We start from the raw sequence: 23,663 nt of genomic DNA on the forward strand, positions 1-23,663 counted from the left end.
CTAGAAGGACACTTCATTTGGGACATATTGGGCATTCAGCAAAAACTTGTTCAACTGAGGCAAATTCTATTTTTTAAATGTAATTTTTGTGTGTTCACTGCATCTCTGCTTAATTCTATTAAGCTAAAATATTCTGGTATATTTCTAGTGAAAGCTCAAATTATAAAGACCTTATAGGGACACGACACCAAATGGCTCCATTGGTTGAGCATCTTGACTCTTGGTTTCAGCTTAGGTCTTGAACTCAGGGTCATGAGATCGAGTCCCTTATAAAGCTGCAAGTCAAACCCCTCATTGGTCTCTATGCTCTGCACTCAGTGGGGAGTCTGCTTACGATTTTCTCCCTATCCCTCTGCCCCTCCCCCAACTCATGCCTTTATTTTCTCAGATTTAGCTGTCTTAAATGAAATTCTGAATAACTAATTTTTTAGTTTTTTTACTAATTTTTTTGTTTTTAAAACTGAGTTATTGTTATGAATTTATTTTTTTGATGTGTCTCTTTGTCTTTTTAGCATATTATACCCAAAAAAGATGTTACCAATCGTGTTGCTTTGCCTACCAAAGGTACAAGACCCATCAGCATTAAACTCCAACCCAGACCTGCCAATAATACAGGACCCCAGAACCCAAAGTTGGAGGCACCAAAACTTCTGGGTAAAAGGCTGACTTCAGGATGTGTTTCTTCTAATTCAAACTGCAAGCCTTCCAGCAGTCATCAACCACAGCATAAAGCTGGGTCATCCACTACTGGAGAATTATCTAGAAAAACTATAGGTTCACTTAATGTGCAAGAATTGAAAACTGCAAAGCAGCAGGTAGCATATCAAGCAACTACTAAATGTTCAGACTCTGTGGACAATAACCATATTGAACATGAACCCTTGGATAGCTGTCTAAAAGAGATGAACAAAGAGAACTTGCCCCAAACCTTACCAGACTCTGAAAGGAAGTCAAATCCTGAATTATGGACAATAAGTAAACCAAAGACTAACTCTTATAATAAAATCAAGAGCAGTTTGGCTCCCAAACAAGCCTTGGGCAAAAGTTCCGGGAATAGTGCTGTTCTGAAAGACAGAGTTAATAAACAATTTGTTGGAAAAACACAAATTAGGATACCACCAGTAAAATCACAGCAACTCTCTAGAGGAACAAATCTTGCCAGACCAGGAGAAAAACTCCCAAAGACAGTTCCCTCTCACAATGTTCAGATCCTTAGTAGAACTCAGGCACCAAATAAACCAGTGGTCAAGGACATAAAGGATATAAAGGTTAATAGAGATAAATATGAAAGACCAAATGAAACTAAGTTTAAATCACACATTGTTACTGAACAGAAAATAAAACAAACCAAATCCTGGACATGCCCTACTGTGCTTCAGGGAGGCTTTAATAACAGACATCCAAACATTAAGCAAGATCAGAAATCCACCCGACCTTGTTTTAGAACTCAGACATCATGTGCACTGCAAAATTCAAGAGCCATAAGCCAAAGGCCTAATTTGGCAGTTGGCAGTTTTAATTCGGTCATCCCAAGTACCCCTAACATAACAAATAGAACCAATAGGAATAAATGCAGCAACAGCTATCAACAAAAAGCACAGACTTTGGACTCCAAGTTGAAAAAGACTCTTCCCCAGAACCATTTTCTCAATAAAACAGCTCCCAAAACTCAAGCTGGTAACAAAACCATAAGTGGAGGAAGAGTCCCAAATGAGACCCAGACTAATCCAAATATTAAGAAGAAGATCACAGCAGAGGATCGAAGGTACTTTGCTTAATTCCATAATTTTGCAATTTAAGATTAGGCAATTGACCATCAGAAATATTCAGGCCATAAATAAGGGCTTCTGAGTGATTTTTAGCTACAACCCTGAAAGAAAGAAGATTGGAAGCAAGTATAACAAATATTGACTTGATAGAGCTAGGTGGGACATATGTGTGTTATAAATTATTCCCTGTAATTTTCTGTATGCTTGAAATTATTTTTTAAAACAAAATTGAAACAGAATGTTTGATTAAGACATAGGGGTTGTAGAAGCAGGCTACTCATTCAAGAAGTACCTTGCAGGAACTAAACAACAGTGTAAGAGGGCGGAGTGGGAAGAGCCAGAGTAGTGGTTTTATATAGCTAGGAAGTGGGGAGTTGGTAGTCCCTTGTTAAGCAGACCAGTGGCTACATCCAGGAGCGTGATCAGGGAAGAAAGAACAGGAAACCTCCATGAGTGTGAGCAGGCCAAGTTTTGAAAGGTAAGCTAAGACAAAGAGGAGCAGCGAGTTCACACCCAGAGTTCAGACAGTAGAAATGGGGATCTCAGGGTGCTGGAGGTTCACATTAACATACATGTAGCTGGAAACCAAGCCAAAAGTCTTCACACTGTCTTCACTGGACTAGATAGAGTCACAGTGTGGTGAACCTCCCAGGAGAAGCACCTTTATACACTTGGGTGGGCTAGAAAATAAGAAGATTCCTGACAAGGGCTAAAGGAACATGTAAAATTAGATGGTAGGTAGAAGGTATACAAGGTATAACAGGATGAAGAGAGGGCAGGGTTTATTCTCTGAATATAGCCCTGAATACTACCACCAAGTTCTCTGCCCTCCCAAAGAAACAGAAAACAAACAGCTTAATTTAGGGTGATGTGATTGAGAGAGAAAGGCTGAACTGACTTTTTTTTTTTTTTTTTTTTTTTTTTTTTTTTTGAGCTGACTTCTTTAGATAGAAGGATCAAGGAGGTACTTTCAACAGTGACATGTGATCTAGGAAAAGGATAGTGACAAAAAGAAGGATGAGCCTTCTGAGCAAAAAGAAAACTGAGTATAAAGACTCCAAGCTGGTGAATGAGGAAATCAGAGTCCCTCCCCCTGGAGCCCACAGTCTAGACCAGATAACAGATGTTGGGTCTTTAAGACAGTGTGGGGTGTGCAGTCTGTGTTTGATTACACAAGATGAGTCTGGAGCAGGACAGACCACTCACTCATTGCTTGAGTGTTCCTTCAACACCTACAGAGTGTTGGGCTCCTGGGAGATACAGTGGTGAGAGCACACAGTCACACTCTAACTTCATGGAGCTTTTTTTCTGGTGTCTATGTGGAAAGTACTGGAATAATAAAATCACAGCACTGAGGTCCTGGGAATAAGTTGGCTTAGAAAAAGTTAAGTTTCCCCTTCATTTATGATTGGAAGGAAGTCTGAGAGAGGAAGAATGTCAGGAACATAGAGGAAACACATGCCAGACATCTCAACTTCTGTCATTAAGCAGGTGGTTACCATGAGGGTGAAGGAGTTGGGGCACTTGGGGCTGAAATAAGCACTATGGATTATGCTCTAGAGTCAAGGAGAGAAACAAGGGTTAATTAGTTATTGACATTCTGGAAGGAGCAAAACCATAAGGTCAGAAAACAGATCGGTGATCACCGGCAGCTGAGGATGAGAAGGGTTGACTTCCACGAAGCATGAAGGAATTTTTGAAGGGATTATATTATAGTTCGGGTGACATGATTTTGTGAATTTGTCAAATCTCCCAGAACCATACACTTCCCAAAAAAGGTGAATTTTGCTATATGTTACTGAACCCTTGTGGGTTCTAGACACTGAGCTAGGCACTGGGACATCCAAGGTGTCTGCCTTCATAGAACTTGCATTCTAGTGGAGAAGACAGAAAATCAACACATTGATGAAATTAAATAATACACATAATTATCTCTTCTAAGAGGTGTCATTTGAGCAGAGGACTGAATGAAGATGATAATTCAAGACCTTGAGACAGGAATGAGGGTGGGTCAAGTAACTGAAGGAACATCAAAGCTCCTGGTGGGGATAGAGTAAGAGGGAAAGGGGTATGAGCAGTGACATGGTCTGTCTACACTTTAAAAACTACTTTGGCTACTGGGCACATGATGAATTTGTTGAGGGTGAGCGTGGAAGCAAGGACATGAGTTAGGAAGGAAGTTGCTACAGCATTTTAGGAAGAAGGTGACAGTGATACAGACTCGGGTCATGGTAGTAGAGATAAGAAGCCTACTGTCTGTACAATGTTGTGTCAGATGTGAGAGAAAGAAAGAACTATGTAAAGACAACCCCTCATTCTAGGTCCCAGCAACTGGGTAGATTGGGGTACTATATACCAATATAGGTTATTTGGGAACAGGTTTGGAGATGAACATCAAGACCTTTATTTTAGAGAGCATTAAATTTGAAGTGACTGTCAAACATCAAATTAAAAAACACCAACTAGGCAGTGGGTTTTATAAAGTTTGGGGCTCTAGGGGAAAATCTGGCTTGAAATGTACATCTGTGAGTTATAAACATGTAGTAATTTAAAGAAGCTGAAGAGCCTACACTCACATGCTTGAGTCTATGGGTCTTGGTACCTCTTCCAACAGTAACCTGTTGACTGCTTAGAAGCAGGAGCGGGTGGAGGAGAGTGAGGATTAAGATTTGGCCACCATCAGAGACTAGCTACTTACGATTCCTGAAGTTATTGATCTTGTTTAGGAAGAAAGGTGGTCATGTGTGGCCAGGAGAGTGCTAATGAACCGGGAAAAGTGGGTAACTCTGGCCAAGACCCTATTAAGGGCAGAATGCAGGTTTGGGGGTCTGGTTGAGTGGCAGATAGAGAGCTTATGGTAAGAGAAATGGAGTGCTGAGTTTGTGATCTCAGAGGTGGAGGGATATTTTAGGAAAGCAAATGCCAGAAGTAATATACAGGTGAAATAAAAATTTTTAGAGAAAAATAATGAAGAATAATCATGAAGTCAAGGCATTTGAAGAGTGACATCCTAGTAATCCCTCTGCAATCTGCCTTCTGAAGGATAGGAGCAACCATTGTGGCGATTACCCATTTGTAAATTGTTTTTAACTCTATTCTCCTGACTTTGTGCGTAGTTGAAGGTATTTAGTGGTACTCAATCTATGCATATCTTATACTTTGAAAGTGTGACTTACATACAAAAAAGAAACCTAAAGCATTTTCCCATCCCCCAACTCTTAATTTTATAACAGGAAACAACTGGAAGAATGGCAGAAATCTAAGGGGAAAATCTATAAGCGGCCTCCTATGGAACTTAAAACAAAAAGAAAAATAATAGAGGAAATGAATATTTCATTCTGGAAGAGTATGGAAGAAGAAGAAGAAGAAAAGAAAGCACAACTTGAACTGTCCAACAAAATTAACAGCACTCTAACACAATGTCTGCAACTCATTGAGGAGGTGAGTAAAGAGGATAAGTTCCCAAAGCTTTGGCCTAGAACTTTATAGTTTTGTTTTGTTTTTAAGTTTTTTTTTTTTTTTTAAGATTTTATTTATTTATTTGAGAGAGAGATCACAAGTAGGCAGAGAGGCAGGCAGAGAGAGGGAAGCAGGCTCCCCGCTGAGCTGAGAGCCCGATGCAGGGCTCAATCCCAGGACCCCGAGACCACGACCTGAGCCGAATGCAGAGGCCCAACCCACTGAGCCACCTAGGCACCCCGAACTTTACAGTTTTTAAATATTTTTCTTAAATATAGTGTAAGAGAGATAACCTTGGTCTTGGCAGAAATTCATCTGCTTTTTTAAATATAGAATAGCAATAATAATTATGACATGCACTTAAATAAAGGTTCTTATATGCCAGACACTGTTCTAACACTTTATTTACATGATCTCGTACAATTATCAATAACAACTATTACCATGCCCACTTTACAAATGAAACTGTGGCACAAAGAAATTGGAAAACTAATCCAAGCAGTCTGCCTCTCAAGGGATCCAAAAGGAATTTTGCCTTCTTTAGGCATCAAGGTCAAGGAGTGATATGAAGCTGAAGTCAAAGGCAAGATCATGTATAAAATTGGGTTATCCTGATGACTTTGGGTAGCTATAATTGGCAGCTAAATTATATCTTGGATTCTGTAGATAAGGATAAAGGAGATGGTAAGCAAAGGCTATGATCCCTAGGAGATGCCTTGAAGGAAAAATATATTAATTAAAAACAATTGGGTAGACATCTATACTAATGTCCTTGCCTGAAGCAAACCAAATTCTGTCCTTTGGCTGATGGCATTGGACAGCAACAGAAAAAGGAAACCTTCAATGTAGCTCTATTCCAGGCAATTTTTTCACAAAATTTAGTTAAACATTAATTATTTCCCTTTGGTAGAACTAAAGTTCAGTTCTTTTTTTGTTGTTGCTCTTTCTTTTATTTGCATTGTATTAAAGAAAATGCATGAATACACTCTTTAACAATTTTTGTTTTAGATTTTATTTATTTATTTGGCACAGAGAGAGAAGCAGAGGGAGCTACAGAAGGAGAAGGAGAAGCAGACTCCCCACTGGCCAGGGAACCCAATGTGGGACCCAATCCCAGAAACCTGGGATCATGACCTGAGCCGAAGGCAGACGCTTAATGGACTGAGCCACCCAGGCACCCCCATGAATGCATTCTTATTATTAAAAACATTTCAGGGACAATTGGGTGGCTCAGTTGGTTAACCATCAGGACTCTCGATTTCAGCTCAGATCATGATCTCAGGGTCATGAGACTGAGCCCCATGCCTAGCTTTGCACAATGCCTGAGCACAGAGCCTGCTTAAAATTCTCTGGCTCCCTCTGCCCCTCCCTCCCTCTAATAATAATAATAATAATAATAATAAAATTTAAAACATTTCAAAGAGAAAATGACTAGACCTCCCCACCAAGCACATCTGTGCATGCATGCACACACACCAATTATGGATCCCAGGCTTCTCCCTAGACCTGACCACTATTGCCAATTATCCATCCAAACAGCTTTTATGCATGTACATACCACGTGGGTAGGCACATAGAAAAATGAAGTATATATTTTTGTGAGTTGCAATTATTTTATTTCAGATTTTTATATATGCTCTTTTGTTGTCTTTTCTTGTATTTCCCTAATATTAGTATTAAGCTTGCCCTGATAGTTAAGTTGGGCATTTTCCTCTTCCCTTGTACTCTGAAAATAGTTTATACAACATGAGAATTATTTTTTCTCTGAAGCTTTAATAAGAACTTGCTCATAAAGTCATCTAGACTATGGACCATAGTTTTGGGTATATCTTTTCTATTTTTTCTGTGACCATTGTTCTATTTTGTTTTGTTTTGTATTTTAGTGATTCTGTGCCTTTTATTTAAAGATTTCTCTATCAATCTTTTTAAACAGCCATCTCTGCGGTTTTAATTATTTTTTCCTCTTGCATCAATGTCTGAATCTGTTTTTATGTTTATTGTTTTTAATTAGACTTTTTAGTTGAAAGCTTAAATCATTTATGTCCATCTTATTTTCTTAAAAATACATTTTAACGCTATAAATTTGCCTCTGAATTTAGCTTTGGTCATATCCTTTATGTTTGATTAGGTAAGGTTCTATATTAGTCAGTCAACTCAGAAAAACAGAAACTGCATCAGGTATTCTAATAGAATGAATGTAATGTAAAGGGTGTTTCACAATGTTTTATGTAAGTTCCCTAGAAGCAAACCCAAAGAGGAGAATTTGTGTGAAGGTAATTTATTAGGAAGAGGGTCCCAGGGAAAACAGAGAGGATTGGGGATGTGGGCCCAGAAGGGAAGGAGAACAAGAAGGATGTGGTATCAAACAAAATCCATGGAATATAACTGCGGCACAATCCCACAGGGGAACTCTGGAGACGGGATCAGAGCTCTCAGAATCATCCTGATCAGGGCAAGGGACCATCAGAGGAAATGTGGGTACTACACACAGGGCTGACAGCAAAAGGGAACCTTAGGTAACAAAGATGCTAACTTCAGAAAGCAGCTATCACCCACTGGGCTAAGGGGAATGAAGAGAGATTGAGGTTATTAGAATCTAGAAACTAGGAGGGGCTCCTGGGTGGCTCAGTGGGTTAAAGCCTCTGCCTTCGGCTCAGGCCCTGATCTCAGGGTCCTGGGATCGAGCCCCGCATCGGGCTCTCTGCTTGGCAGGGAGCCTGCTTCCTCCTCTCTCTCTGCCTGCCTCTCTGCCTACTTGTGATCTCTATCTGTCAAATAAATAAATAAAATATTTAAAAAAAAAAAAGAATCTAGAAACTAGGAGAAATAAACTCCAACTCTAAGGAAGCAATACTATCTAGAAGATGCTGTACCAAAAACTGGTGGAGGGACCCAGCAGGGCTGGGACTCAGACCTTGAGGAAAGGATGCCACCCACTGGGTGCTTTTGCCTCTGAGAGAGCACAGTGAGGCAGGATCTATAAGTGCCAGGATAAAAGGCAGAGGCTAGAATCTACTGTTGCTGCCAGAGTGAAGGACCATTGCTGGGGTGGTGAAAGAGGAAATCCTTCTCTTCTCCATGCCCACAGTCTCCCTCTATTTCCCCATACTGGCAGAACCCTGTGCTGTGAAAACAGTGGGTGACTTACAGAATTTCAGCCCCAGTGCCCCAAAACAGAGGATAAAAGGTGGGTTTGGAGCTAGGAGGCCATAGGTTAATAATTGACAAGCATGCTCATTATTGTTCATCTCTAAATAGTTGGAGATTTCCATTTTGAGTTCTTTAACCTGAAAGTTATCTTAGAAAAATATCCTTTAACTTCCAGCTAGAGTTCTGTTTTGTTTTGTTTTTCCTGACTATCTTTTTTTCCAGATTCTAATTATACTACATTGTAAATGTAGCCTGTTATGTGTTCTGCTTGATTGAATTTGTTGAAATGCATGTCTGATCAGTTATGGTGAATGTTCCATCTCTTATTTGGGTGTTGGAATTCCTGATTAATAGATAGTCCCTCCAGAACTCTCAACTTCTCTTTCATACCCTTCATTTCTCTGTTGACACACTAAGTTCTGGGAGAATCCCACAGCCAAATTTTCAGCTCATTGATTTCTTCTTCAATTCTGTTGAGATTTATGCCTCTTTCACGCAATGTTGGTTTTCTCAGACATTGAGTATTCTTGACTGTGAGCTTACCTTTGGGGCCTCCCCCTCTCAGGAGGAGTGGGAGGCACTGCTTAGCTGAGTGTGCCAGTATCTGGGTTTCTGGTCATGGTGACTCCCCATATTCCTCCTGGTCCATGTCACTCTCTGCTCTGGATACAAGCCAGAAGGGGACCAAATTAGTGAGGATATCTTAAAGTTACTTTTTGTGAGAATTAGTCCTTTTTATATGTGCTGCATGGATCTTCAACACACACAAATATACACACCCCATGACCCTTGCTTACCTGTGCCATCCTTCATACTTCTGCTAGAAACATATGGAAATTCTATTCACTATTCAGTGTTCACATTATTATGAATATGTAAGAAATATATGAATGTTGATTCCTTTAGGGTTGGGTTTGGTGTGGTTTGGGGTTTGGTTTTGCATAAAAATGTAAACATATTCCTTACCTTCAGCTGTGAAAAACATTTTACAATTTGGTCTCATGTAACTCTTAAAGTTGAATGACCAGTGTCAAAACTTATTGAAATACACTGTTTAAATGGATGCATTTTATTATATGTAAACTGTACCTCAGTAAATTTGAATTTTTTAGAAATTAAGCAAAAGCAATCAGACTGATTTCTGCATAACTGCTCTGATGAACATTAGATGTGAGAATAACAGCAAAATGGTAATAATTACCTGTGGGTATTTTTTTTTTTTAACAGGGTGTACCTTCTAATGCAGTATTTACCATATTGTCCAGTATTCCTGAGGTTGAAAAATTTGCTAAATTCTGGATCTGTAAAGCAAAGTTGTTGGCAAGTAAAGGTCCCTTTGATGTTATTGGGCTGTACGAAGAGGCCATTAGAAATGGGGCAACAGTGAGTATCTGTCTTGGGTGGGTAACTTCCAGAAAATTCTCTCATGTTAGTTGTCTGTTGTTTGCAGTATGGCAGTCATACAATGTAATTGTAAACTTCTAATTTACTTCATCAATTATACATAGATTATGAAGCACAAGTCCTTTATGTACATTTAATTAAAAATTTATTTGCTAAATGACAGTGCAGACAAAAGGTTGATATCCAGGATCTATAAAGAATTACTCAAACTCAACACACACAAAACAGATAATCATATCAAAAAATGGGCAGAAGATATGAACAGACACTTCTCCAATGAAGACATACAAATGGCTATCAGACACATGAAAAAATGTTCATCATCACTAGCCCTCAGGGAGATTCAAATTAAAACCACATTGAGATACCAAATTAGCAAGACAGGAAACAACATGTGTTGGAGGGGATGTGGAGAAAGGGGAACCCTCTTCCACTGTTGGTGGGAATGCAAGTTGGTGCAGCCTCTTTGGAGAACAGTGTGGAGATTCCTCAAGAAATTAAAAATAGAACTTCCCTATGACCCTGCCATTGCACTACTGGGTATTTACCCCAAAGATACAGATATAGTGAAAAGAAGGGCCATCTGTACCCCAATGTTTATAGCAGCAATGGCCAAAGTTGCCAAACTGTGGAAAAACCAAGATGCCCTTCAACGGACGAATGGATAAGGAAGATGTGGTCCATATACACTATGGAGTATTATGCCTCCATCAGAAAGGATGAATACCCAACTTTTGTAGCAACATGGACGGGACTGGAGGAGATTATGCTGAGTGAGATAAGTCAATCAGAGAGAGTCAATTATCATATGGTTTCACTTATTTGTGGAGCATAACAAATAACAAGGAGGACAAAGGGAGATGAGGGAAATTGGAAGGGGAGATGAACCATGAGAGACTATGGACTCTGAAAAACAATCTGAGGGTTTTGAAGGGGCGAGGGGTGGGAGGTTGGGGGAGCCAGGTGGTGGGTATTATAGAGGGCACTTATGGCATGGAGCACTGGGTGTGGTGCATAAACAATGAATTCTGTTATGCTGAAAAGAAGTTAATTTTAAAAAAAACCTAATTTATTCAGTAGAAATAGTGTTTCATGTAAACTAATAGAATTACTGTTCTTATTAAATGAATGTGTCTCACTTTACACTCATCGTAGAAATATACACTTGTAGAAAGTAATAGCATGGAAACTTAAATCAATATGCAGTACTTTAAAAATTATACCTCATCATAAAAAAACTAAAGATACATTAAGCCCAACATATCAATATTCACACAGCAATAATTCAGAGCCAGTACATGAAAAAAATTTAATTCTAAGACTTACTGAAACCACTGTCTCCATATGACTTTTTTTTAACAAAGACTGCATCCAAGTTTCATAACTCTTTTCACCTAAATGTCACTTTCCATGTCATTTTCTATTCTACCATACCTCTTCCCATTGTTCAAAATCAGAGTTGTAGATGCACATAGTTTAAACAGTCAAAACCATCCAGTAAGTTTCCTTCCATAAGGCCTCCCATTTCCCACTTCCCAGAGCAAACAGATTATTTTCATATTTACCTGGATAGTTTCAGATAGTGTGCTTAGATTGCTATTTCTTGATTTTTCAGTTTTAGAGATGATTTGTAGATTTCCAACTATGCAGGATAAGGATTTAACCCTCTTTCTGACACGTACCCTGCAAATTTTGCCATCTTCCATATTTCCATTAGAGTCATATGGAAATCCTGGTCACTGTTGTTATAAATAATACTGTGTTCGTATTGTTATGAATATGTAAGAAATACATGAATACATTGAACCATGTAATAGATACTAAGGTTATTTTACCTTTCAAGCATGATCTTCTAATTTTCCTGAAGTTAATTATTGTCTTGTTTTCCCTTTGCTTAGTTTTCTGAGTATTTATTAGTATATAATTGATTCCAAACTTTTCTCTATCTAAATTTCTCAATATTTCTTTTTTTTTTCATTCAAGTTAGTTAACATATAGTGTAGTATTGGTTTCAGCAGTAGAACTTAGTGATTCATCATTTACACGTAACACAAAGTGCTCACCACAAGTGCCCTCTTTAATGCCCATCACCCATTTAACCCATCCCTCCACCCACCACCCCTCCAGCAGCCCTCAGTTTATTCTTTATAGTTAAGAGTCACTTATGGTTTGTCTCCCTCTCTGTTTTCATCTTATTTTATTTTTTCATCTGTTCCCCTATGTTCATCTGTTTAGTTTCTTAAATCCTACATATGACTAAAATCATTGATACTTGTCTTTCTCTGGCTGACTTATTTCGCTTAGCATAATACACTCTAGTTCCATCCACGTTGTTTCAAATGGGAAGACTTCATTCTTTTTGATGGCTGAGTAATAGTCCATTGTGTATATATACACCACATTTTCTTTTTTTTTTTAATTTAGATAATATTTTAATGTTGTTATGGTAGAGAGAGCTTTCATATACAAATAGAGAAGTCATAAAGAAAATAAACAACCATGAAGAAAAGATAAACAACTTTAAAATATGTCACTAATATACTGGGAGATTTGAAATTAACTTTTGTTGTTGCTGTCCAACAAATAACATAGGGAGAAGACAAGTCACAAACTGGGAGGATTGTGTAATGCTTTTAACTAGGATATTAATAGAATAAAAAAGACAAATATCAAAATAGAAAAAAAATTAGAAATATGAATAGGCAATTCACTTATTAGAAAACCAAAACAACCCATTGTGAAATGTAATTTATTTTGATAATAAGAATAGAAATGCAAATGAAAACCAAATGCTATACCATTTGAGAACCCTTCAATTCTCAAGAATGAAAACATCTGTAATATTGGATGGTCATATGGGTTCTCTCATTCATTACCACTAGGCACATGAATCAATTAAGTGCCTAGTAAAATAAGAAGATTTCTACCCTTCAATGAAACTTTGTTTATATTGGCATAAAGACTGGAAAAATTATCACTGGGATTTAGTTAGTTATGGTATACTGATTTTTTGGAGTGCTTTAAAATGGTTAAAACTAATCATTACATCTACATATATCAATATAAAGAAATTTTAACACTAGCTAAAATATCACAGGTACTGTGATTTGTTTGCATCATTATCATTTAGAGACCAGAGTAAAATATTTAGACATGAAATGGTATGAATTTGGGATTTTACTTCAAAATAATCCATTTGGAAATGGGAATTGGATGGAAGTAGGGATGAAACAAAATGAAGAGTACTCTATGTATTAGCAACATTGGCATTTCTTTTCTCAGTTTTTATATATGTTTGAAATTTTCCATAAATTAAAAGTACACCACATTTTCTTTATCCATTCATAAGTTGATGGACGTTTGAGTTCTTTCCGTAATTTGGCTATTGCAGATAGGGCTACTATAAACATTGGGGTCCATGTGCCCCTTTGAATCCAGATTTTTGTATCCTTTGGATAAATACCCAGTAGTATAATTTCTGGGTCTTTAACTTTTTGAGGACTCTCCATACTATTTCCCAGAGTGGCTTTACCGCTTGCATTTCCACCAATAATGCAAAAGTGTTCCCCTTTCTTACATCTTCGCCAACAACTACTGTTTCCTTAGTTGTTAATTTTAGCTATTTTTACAGGTGGGCAGTGGTATCTCCTTGTGGTTTTGGTTGGTATTTCCCTGATGCCAAGTAATGCTGAGCATTTTTTCATGTGCCTCTTAGCCATTTATATGTCTTCTTTGGAGAAATGTCTGTCCGTTCATGTCTTCTGCCCATTTCTTAATTGGATGATTTATTTTGGGCGTATTGATTTTGATGAGTTCTTTTTTTTTTTTTTTAAGATTTTATTTATTTATGTGACAGAGATCACAAGCAGGCAGAGAGGCAGGCAGGCAGAGAGAGAGAGAGGGGAGGAAGCAGGCTCCCCACGGAGGAAAGAGCCTGATTTGGGGCTGGATCCCAGAACCCTAGGATCATGACCTGAGCCGAAGGCAGAGGCTTTAACCCACTGAGCCACCCAAGCGCCCCTTGATGAGTTCTTTCTAGATTCTGGAGACTAACCCTTTATCAGATATGTTATTTGCAAATATCTTCTCACGTTCCATTGGTTGCCTTTTAGTTTTGTTGATTGTTTCCTTTGTTGCGCAGGAGCTTTTTATCTTGATGAGGTCCAAAATTTCTCAATACTTTTAAAACATCAGATAGCTTATCGATTTATTTTTCTTATTGACCCTTCTCCCAGAACTTTCTGACAAGTTTCAGTCTCTACAGGTTGCTCTTTACCACTATCTTTGCCTATTATTCTGGGACCTTTCACCATTACCCTCACATTCCCATTTCTATCAGCACTGCCTGTTTTTCTTCTCCAGTGCTTTTCTTCTCTCTCTGTTTTGTGTTATTGCTGTTGGTAGTGATGGTTTTTTCTTTTTTTTCTTTTCTTTTCTTTTCTTTCCTATTGTTCATGAAAAGCTTTACTCAGATCCCAGTAAAAACTGAGCTGTATACAAAGAGGTGGATTGAAAAAGCTCTGGACACACAGATGAGGTTTTACCACAGGGGGATCTGGCTGATCCAACTAGTTGAAGAACCTTCAATACCTGATCTTTCCTCTAAAATTGCCCATATTCTCTAAAGAAGGATCTGGAAATCAGGTTACCCGTGTTGTGGGGGAGAAGAGAGTTGGGAATCTCAACCTTCAGCATGGAAACGTTCATTTATCCCTTTTTTTCAGTGGGCATCCCCACCTTCAATAGTGCTTGATATTACCCAGAGACTTGGAAAATACATCTTAAGTTTTCTTTTTTTTTTTTTTTAAGATTATTTATTTATTTATTTGACAGAGAGAGATCACAAGTAGGCAGAGAGAGAGGAGGAAGCAGGCTCCCCACTGAGCAGAGAGCCCGATGCGGGACTCGATCCCAGGACCCTGAGATCATGACCTGAGCCGAAGGCAGCGGCTTTACCCACTGAACCACCCAGGCGCCCCGGACATCTTCAGTTTTCTGTTAGGATAAAGACTTAGAGGGGCACCTGGGTGGCTCAGTCGGTTAAGCTTCTGACTTTGGCTTGAGTCACAATCTCAGGACCCTGGGATTCTGCCTGGCGTTGAGCTTCCCACTCAGCAGGAAGTCTGCTTCTCCCTCTCCCTCTGCCTCTAGCTCTTTCCCAGCTTGTGTCTGTCTCTCTCTCAATTAATAACATCTCTTTTTTTTTAAGATTTTATTTATTTATTGAGAGAGATCACAAGTAGGCAGAGAGGCAGGCAGAGAGAGAGAGAGAGGAGGAAGCAGCCTCCTCACTGAGCAGAGAGCCTGACGTGGGGCTCAATCCCAGGACCCTGGGATCATGACCTGAGCCAAAGGCAGAGACTTTAACCCACTGAGCCACCCAGGTGCCCCAATAACATCTTAAAAAAAAAAAAAAAAAAGACTTGGGGGCCTGAGTGCTGAACAGATGCTCAAGTCCTCCTGATTTTGACCCCCCACTCATTTTTGAGCCTTTCAGAAAGGCCCTGGGGTTGAATCATGTTGTTTCTCAGCCACACTGCCAGCTTAGGATTCAGCTCTTTCCTGTCAGTTAAGTTGGTTATCTCTTCCTTCTACATTCTAGCTTCCAACTCTTGTTGCTCTTTCCTCTATTCTTTGTAGTTATTGCCTCCTTTAATCCCATTATCATTTCACTGGAGTTTTCATAGGAATTAGAAATAAATGTATATTCAATCCATCGTCTTTAACTAGAAACCTGTAAAAATGTAAAATATGTTTGATAAATGTTTTATATAATTCAGACTTTTAGCAATGTATTCTGTGCATTTATTCCCATTCCCTTAAGCTTGAAGTACGTTAGACTTAGTGAAAATGTATGAACAGCTTTGCTTTTATGTTCTGTTGTCAGTTTACATCTATCATTTATTTGATAGAGAATCCCAAATCAGAAAGACCAAGCTCTTCAGGAATCTGCTTCTCCCTCTGCCTGCTGCTCTCCCTGCTTGTGTTCTCTCTCTCTCTCTTAAAAATAAATAAATGAGTGAAATATTTAAAAAAGAGAGAGAGAGAGACACCTGGGTGGCTCAGTTAGTTAAATGTCTGCCTTCAGCTCAGGTCATGATGCCAGGACCCTGGTATCAAGTCCCACATCAGGCTCCCTGCTCAGCCAGGAGTCTGCTTCTCCATCTGCCAGCTGCTCTCCTTGCTTGTGCTCTCTCTCTGTGACAAATAAATGAATGAAATCTTTAAAAGAGAGAGAAAGGCCAAGCTCCAAATATAATATTCCTAGGAGATATTACAGTTCACTTATAGTGTCCTACTTCATGGAATGCTTTAGATACTTTGAAAAAGGAAGTCTATCTCAGATAATTTTACCAGAAAAGTAATTTTTTTAAGATTTTTTTTATTTTTTTGACAGAGAGAGAACGATCTCAAGTAGGCAGAGAGGCAGGCAGAGAAAGAGAGAGGGGAAGCAGGCTCCCCGCTGAGCAGAGAGCCCAAAGTGGGGCTTGATCCCAGGACCCTGAGATCATGGCCTGAGCCAAAGGCAGAGGCTTAACCCACTGAGCCACCCAGATACCCCAGAAAAGTACTTTTTAATATTACCAGGAAAGTACTTTTAATAATAATGGCTTTTTTCTAATGTTTTGTTTTTTATGTTATGTTTAATATTGTATTTTATATGTTATATCTAATGTTATGTTTTTATGTTACTAAATAAAAGAAGAAAGAACAGAAAGACTAGGGAAATTATCCAAAATGCTAGCTAAAGGCTCTATTTGGGGGAATGCCTCGGGGGCTCAGTCGTTAAGCATCTGCCTTCAGTTCAGGTCATGATCCCAGGGTCCTGGGATTGAGCCCCGCATCAGGCTCCCGGCTCAGCAGGAAGCCTGATTCTCCCTCTCCCACTCCCCCTGCTTCTGTGCTTCTCTCGCTATGTCTCTCTGTGTCAAATAAATAAATAAAATCTTTTTAAAAAATAAATAAAGGCTGTATCTGGGTGATTGAATTACGGGTGGTTTCTCTTTTTAAGTTTCACTATTGTTCAGTTTTTCTGTAATGAGGTATATGACTTTTATGATAAAAACAAAAATCCAGTAAAGACAACACTAAAAATGTATGCTGCATTTTTGTATAACTAACTTTATATCTTTGGGCCAGAATCTTTATGTGGGGATACATCTTCAGTGGGATCATGTAACTCAATAAGAAAATTAACTGATTTAAAGAAATGTCACTACAGACAGCTTTCCATAAGCACATTTCTTCATTAAAGCATGCCAGCATTCAACCAACATTTTCTTTGTTCCTTCATTTTTTACATAAAGCTATAAATCTGAAACTTTTTAAATGTTATTTGTAGTCAGATAAGAGATTTTTAAAAAGGAAACATTTTTCTGAAAAAAAAAGAAGCTTATTTGATGTTAGGCAAAGTTCCTTAAATCATTTCCTCCATGAATGTTTTTAATACTGTTTATGTATTTTCTTTCTTCCAGCCAATACAAGAGTTACGGGAAGTTGTTCTTAATATTTTGCAAGACCAGAACAGAACCACAGAAGGTACTGCTATTTTTGTACTTACATTTCACTCCCTTTAGGGGCGCCTGGGTGACTCAGTGGGTTAAGCCTCTGCCTCTGGCTTGGGTCATGATCTCAGGGTCCTGGGATCAAGCCCTGCTTCCTATGGGGGAGACTGCTTCTCCCTCTGCTGCTTCCCCCTGCTTCTGTTCTCTTTCTCTCTCTCTCTCTCTCTCTCTCTCAAAAAATAAATAAAATCTTGGGGCACCTGGGTGGCTCAGTCAGTTAAGCAGCTGCCTTCAGCTCAGGTCATGATCCCAGGGTCCTGAGATCGAGCCCCGCATCGGCCTCCCAGCTCAGCAGAGAGCCTTCTTCTCCCTCTCCCTCTGCTTGCTGCTTCATCTCCTTGTGTTTCTCTGTATCTCTATGTCAAATAAATAAAATCTTTTTTTTTTTTAATCAGCTGGCACAGGAACGTTTTCATTTAGCTAACCATTGCTATCATTGGTTAGAACCTTTAGAAAACTCTTCTATGAAAATTACTGTGCCAAATACAGTGACTGGCCCCCTAATTGCTTATATTTGTCATATGAATGGAAAGAAAAAACAAGCTCCACTGAGAAAAGAAAACATTATTTTTCTGATCTTAGAAGGTGACAAATGTTCCTCCTTTAAGACAGATTGAACTGGGGCACCTGGGTGGTTCAGTGGGTTAAAGCCTCTACCTTCAGCTCAGGTCATGATCCCAGGGTCCTGGAATTGAGCCCCGCATTGAGCTTTCTGCTCAGCGGGGAGCTTCTTCCTCCTCTCTCTCTGCCTGCCTCTCTGCCTACTTGTGATCTCCGTCTTTCAAATAAACAAGTAAAATTAAAAAAAAAAAAAAAAAAAAAAAGACAGACTGAACTTTGGAGAACAACCAAGTCATGTGGAATGATAGCTAACTAACCTATTACTTTTGGGAATAAGGTCACAGAGGAGATATGCCCAATGGTGCTCTTATACTGGGAATGATGCTACTATTCAGATATTTGTTTATAATTCATGGCATTATTCTTCAAAGGAGTAAGAAAAAAACAGGAATCTGTACCTTTTCCACTTCTTGGCCAACCTCTTTTAGGGTCTTAGCCTCCAGCCACAATATCTGCCTATCTCAATCCAATTTTCTTCCCTTCCTTTTGGTTGTTGTGATTGAGCTATCATGTATATTGTGTTCAAACAAGACATTTTTTTCACCCATTGCCCAAGGTAATAATCATATAGTCATCTCTGGGTAGGAAGGCATTGGAAGGTCAACTGAGTTAACCTTAGTGAGTCAAAGAAATTGACCCAAGGTATGGTATAAGGTTAAAAAAAACAATGATTAGTCCCTAAGGGAACCTCTAATAAGAGGTGGGAATGTGTTCAGAATGTGGAAAAACTATCAGGGATCCATCTAAAGGGACAAGGAGGCCCAAAGGATGTCTGGAGGGCTGGTTAGAAGGATGGCCTCGTACAGCAAAGCATTGTTAGAGGGCTGGGTGGGAAAAACTACACGTCTCACTTCAAATCTGTTACTCTTTTTTAAACTGGGAAATCACTGTGTATGTTGACTTTTTATCTTATTGCATTTAGTTTCAGTGTTAAAACCTATTGCTAAGCCTTACTTCCCTTCTTGACCTTGCATACACAGGCATTACCTCTGACTCTCCAGTTGCTGAGACGAATGTAACAGCAACAGAAGAACTGGCTGACAAGACGGAATCTGAAAAGTCTCATCTGTCTCTGAAAGAGGGAGAACAGGTTACAGCAACACCCCAAATAACCAAGGCAGAACAGGATAATCATCCTGGTATCAAATTACAGATCGCCCCGATCCCTAGGTAAGTAAACTCTAAGTAGGCTTTGTGTCCACGGGTCTAACTCAAGCCCTGTTCTCAGTTTCACTTCCACAGACGCAGAGTACCAGCAGTTTATGGAGACCCCTGCGTCACGTGAGGACAGGTGGTCTAATGTCAAACCCATCTTTGACATTAAGGAAAGGAGCAGAGGGTGAGGGGAGGGTTGGAACCACTGACAGGAAGACCTGTGCCCTTTCTGTGCACACACAGCATCGTCTTCACAGCACTCTGAGGAGACCTGACCCACCGTGACGAAGGTGGTGCTGGAGTGTGGAGACTGGTTGGAATGAGTTTCCCCTCGCTCCTGGACTGGGTGCTGCACTTACAGATCCCACCAGCCTATCCTCCCAGGCCCCGGGGCGGGGACACAGAATGCCAAGCAGGGGCAACCTCTGCAGCCGTAGGAGGAAAGGGACGGCGAATAGCCCTTAAGAACAGGCTGCACCGTCGGATCCGTGCTAGGTAGAAGCTGCGCCTTTCATTGAAAGTGTTTGATGTTTGAATAAGTAAAAGTTTAAGGCAGAATTCATAGGAACTGTGTCCAGGTATCAGTGCCATTTCCTAAAACGTTAACAACAGTCTCTATCCATGATCTTAAAAAAGGCTTCCGAACAAAAGCAGCAAGACCACACCATTCTGTATTTTAGTTCCCTGAAAGCAAAGCTGGGCCTCCTCCAGCCCTAAACCCCCCTGTCGGTCCTGCCATTACAGCCGACTCACAGAAGGACGAAGGCAAGCAGGGGGTCTGAAAACCACCTCTTGCTGACTCTGGAATTTATTATGAGAGTTCTTAGCCGACCAGCCTGCCAGTTTTCTTAGGCTAATGTCATCAGAGTGTTTATGAGATGTAAAACTGATTCACTACGTGAAAGTTCTCCACAAACTATCCTCAAGGCTACTTTTATTGGAACACATTAAAGTTTACAAGGAAGATGCCCAGCTGGCCCAGTTTCAGTTTGTGGTTTGGTCCACTGTCTTAAAAGAAGTTTTTTGAATAATTTTCTGTCAAAGCCAAAAACAATCTTAGAATTCATTTGTCCCACCCCATTTGGTGTTAGGCCCCATTTCCCTAAAACCTATCGACTCTTTGAAGGTTCATGGAATAAACAAACACCCACTGCCAAGTATCAAAGGCAAACCACACTTAACACTTCGGGAGATTCTGAATGGCTCCTTCTGTCTCGCAGAATAAGCGGCTTGCCGGAAGTACAAGACGTGAAGCTCATCACCCCTGTGCGGCGCTCGGCCAGGATTGAGCGCGCGGTGTCCCGCTACCCGGAAATGCTGCAGGAGCATGATGTGGTGGTGGCCTCTCTCAAGGAGCTGTTAGAAGTGGAAGAAACAGAGTGTTTCATATTTCGTAAAAATGAGGCCTTGCCTGTAACATTAGGGTTTAAAATCCTCGAGTCCTAATGTCTTAATGCCTTTTTGTTGTTGTTGTTAAAGGTGCTTTCAGAGCCTCGTCCAGGTGACCTGGACAAAACTTTATAATGGACAGGCAGACTGCGGGCTCTCAGGAGTTAGAAGCCCCTGGGCTTACTCTCAAATTTAATATCCCCACGGGACTGCCTTTGGTTTGTTTAAGACTACAGTTTGCCACAGTTTTATAGTACATAAATTTTAAACTATTGACTATTCATTTACCCCACAAGTATGGTAAACATTTTCACCTTATTGACCTAATTTACTCTCAGCATAGTTTTTTTTTTACATGAGGAGGCTGGTGCCACAGGATGATAGACTTTTCTTCCTGCAGCCAACTTCCCAGAGGGGGTGAGTCCTCCCTGCCCCAGTGAGGGGAGCTTAGAAGCTAGCTTTCCGGACCAGATGCCATGCGACAGACTGATCAAATTCCCTCATTTTATGGAGCCGATGCTAGCTATGCTTTTGCTCAGATGTCCCAGATGACTCTCGTATGTGACTCTGACTTCCGTCACAGTGTCCCTATAGATGAGGGGCAATTCCCATCCTGTCTGTGCCAGGGCTTCTCCAGTGAAACACAGCGTATTAGTTGTCTAGCTTTTATATCCAAATCTAATTGTGCATTTGTTATTCAGAAATGCTTCAAAGAAAAACAAAAGGGAGCAGGGGAGAGGGGTGGGGAGGGCCACTTGCTTCTTCAATTCTTTGCTATGGGGACACTTGGTCTGAGAAGACAGTACAAGCCCCAGAGACTCTCATAGGTTGCCTTTCCTTCCTCCTGGGCAACTCTTCTTGGAAGGGGAAAATTAGAATCATTATGTAAATATAATGTATAGAAAAACCTAGCCAACATATTGTGAATATTTAAATTTTAGCTTTCTTAATATTTAAGTATTATCTAAAAAAAAAAAAATTAAATTTTGTTCATTCCTGCTTATTCATGCATTTTATTTATTATTTAAAAAAAAAAAGTGATGATGGCTTGGCCTAGTGAAATAGTGTTTTGTCCAGGGAAACACTGTTAGGCAATCTCAAGAGACCTCACAGTGAACATTCATTACCATGAAGAACTCACCTTGATCAGGGTCTGACCATCATCCCCACCCAGGAACTAGATTTTATCACAACAAGGGAAATACCATCTCTCTAAGTCAGGTTTATAATGACAAGGTTCATAAAACCGAGCTATAAAGCCATAAAGTTAAAATACTAATTTTCAATAAGAATAAATGGTCACCATGACCAAAATACAGGAATCCACACAGCCAGCCTTTCCTTCCTTTGGACAGACTCCCTTCATCTGCAAAGCCAAATAATGCCCAGGGAGTTGCCGAGAGATCACAAAATCTGAAAGCCTGTGTGAGGTTTCTGTCAGTTACGAGGGGAAAAGTCCTACACACACAAACAATAGCGTAAGACACTGTTATTTAGTGCTTCCTCTAGCTGGGTTCTGTACCCCTTATCTCACTCCATCTTCACAGTAGCCTTATGACATAGGTATGGAGAAGCTAGTTAGACAGTCAGTGATAGGGCTGAAATTTCAGGCTCAAGGTTGTCTGGCGCCAAGTCCAGAGCTTTCAGTCCCCACCTCTACTCCAAGTAAGGAAATGAGGAGTGAGAAGGTGATAAGTTGGAGAACTTCTTGAACCATTCCCATTTACCAAACAGAAATTGCTATGAGAGCCAGAGTACTGTGGTTTATTCTACAAATGAGGTGACCCGATCACACTTTTTACCAGGCCACTAACTCAGGGATGATACTTCCATTCCCTTTCTTTTTGACTGCCCAGGGCTGGATGTCAGAATGAGGGTATCCATTCAGCTGCTGTAACTAGTCCCAAAGGGAAACTTGTCTCTCTTACATCAGCAGTTCAAGTGAAACTGTCCATTGTTTGGTGCCAGGCCCAGGCCATGACTGTACAAGGGTACAGCCTCATTCATGTGGCCAAGGAAGGCTCCCAACCAAGGTCACATTCCAGCCAGAGGCATTGGGGAAGAGAGGAGGTAGAAGACAAGTCCTTCTCCTTTTAAGGCTACGACTTGGAAGTTGGACACATTATTTCTACTCAGGATTGTGGGATTGTACCTTTGGGCACATGCACTTATCTCCAAAGAACGCTGGGAAATATACTCTGCCCAACTAAAAATTCTTCCAGAGGTGGGACTATCAGTTTCTACTATAGTCTTTGGAATAAATGAAGTACATTTCCAACTGAAGTATAGATAAATGGGTACAGAGGTAACATTAGGTTTAAAAGGGCGGGGGGCCTGGGTGGCTGAGTGAGTTAAGCCTCTGCCTTTGGCTCAGGTCATGATCTCAGGGTCCTGAGATCAAGCCCATGTTGGGCTTTCTGCTCAGCGGGGAGCCTGCTTCCCCCTCTCTCTCTGCCTCTCTGCCTACTTGTGATCTCTCTCCCTCTCTCTGTGTCAAATAAATAAATACAATCTTTTTTTAAAAATTAAAAAAATAAATAAAAATAATTTTTTTAAAAACCTGCATTAAATGAATAGCCCCCAAAGAAGTATTTTCACCCTATGCTGCCCCAGCTGACTTCCTACAAGCTTAGCAGAGTTCTAACCCAAAGCCTTCTAGTCTTCCCCACTTCCTCTTGTCTTACAATCCATTTTTTGCCCCACCCTTTCCCCTGTGATATAATAATAAACCAGGTGACTGACGTAGTGCACTCAGTAAAACATACAGGACACCGTAGATGCCCGAGATGCAACAATGAGCCATGTGACCTGGCCCCCCATGAAGCCAAGGGTTTTAAGGGGGGGACACAAATGTGTGAAAATGGAATAATCACCAGAAAGAGAGGTCCCTAGGATGGGACCAACAGAAGGATCTGATCCAATCAGGAAGGCGGAAAAGCCCCTCCAGGAGCAGGTTTAACAGGAGAAGAGGTAGGGGACCCTTCAGGTAGAAGAAGAAAAGCATGCAAAAGGCCCTTTGGCCACCGCTTCCCCCTCCCTCTCCCTCCCTCTTCCTCAGCCCCAGAGCCCTTCTGGTTGATTTCTGTAGTATTAGTTACTAGTTACTGCACCATATTTCAGCCATCTTTCCAGAAAAGCGTGGGCCCTAGGG

The 23,663-nt window shown here is 40.1% G+C and overlaps 1 protein-coding gene across 1 annotated transcript in view; it reads left to right on the forward strand.

Annotated features, from left to right (window-relative positions):
- CKAP2L (cytoskeleton associated protein 2 like) overlaps positions 1–21,515 on the forward strand; it is a 32,216-nt gene extending 10,701 nt beyond the window's left edge. Inside the window, exons 4-9 of the mRNA XM_045079137.1 lie at positions 513–1,765; positions 5,003–5,210; positions 9,606–9,761; positions 17,258–17,321; positions 18,949–19,138; positions 20,344–21,515. Of these exons, the coding sequence (XP_044935072.1) occupies positions 513–1,765; positions 5,003–5,210; positions 9,606–9,761; positions 17,258–17,321; positions 18,949–19,138; positions 20,344–20,569 (2,097 nt within the window). The 3' untranslated portion in view covers positions 20,570–21,515. The remainder of the gene's footprint in view (positions 1–512; positions 1,766–5,002; positions 5,211–9,605; positions 9,762–17,257; positions 17,322–18,948; positions 19,139–20,343) is intronic.
- Positions 21,516–23,663: the final 2,148 nt, after the last annotated feature.

This window comes from Mustela putorius, unplaced genomic scaffold (assembly GCF_011764305.1).
Source record: "Mustela putorius furo isolate JIRA1106 unplaced genomic scaffold, ASM1176430v1.1 tig00000281_pilon_pilon_pilon, whole genome shotgun sequence".
In the NCBI taxonomy this organism is placed as follows: Eukaryota; Metazoa; Chordata; class Mammalia; order Carnivora; family Mustelidae; genus Mustela; species Mustela putorius.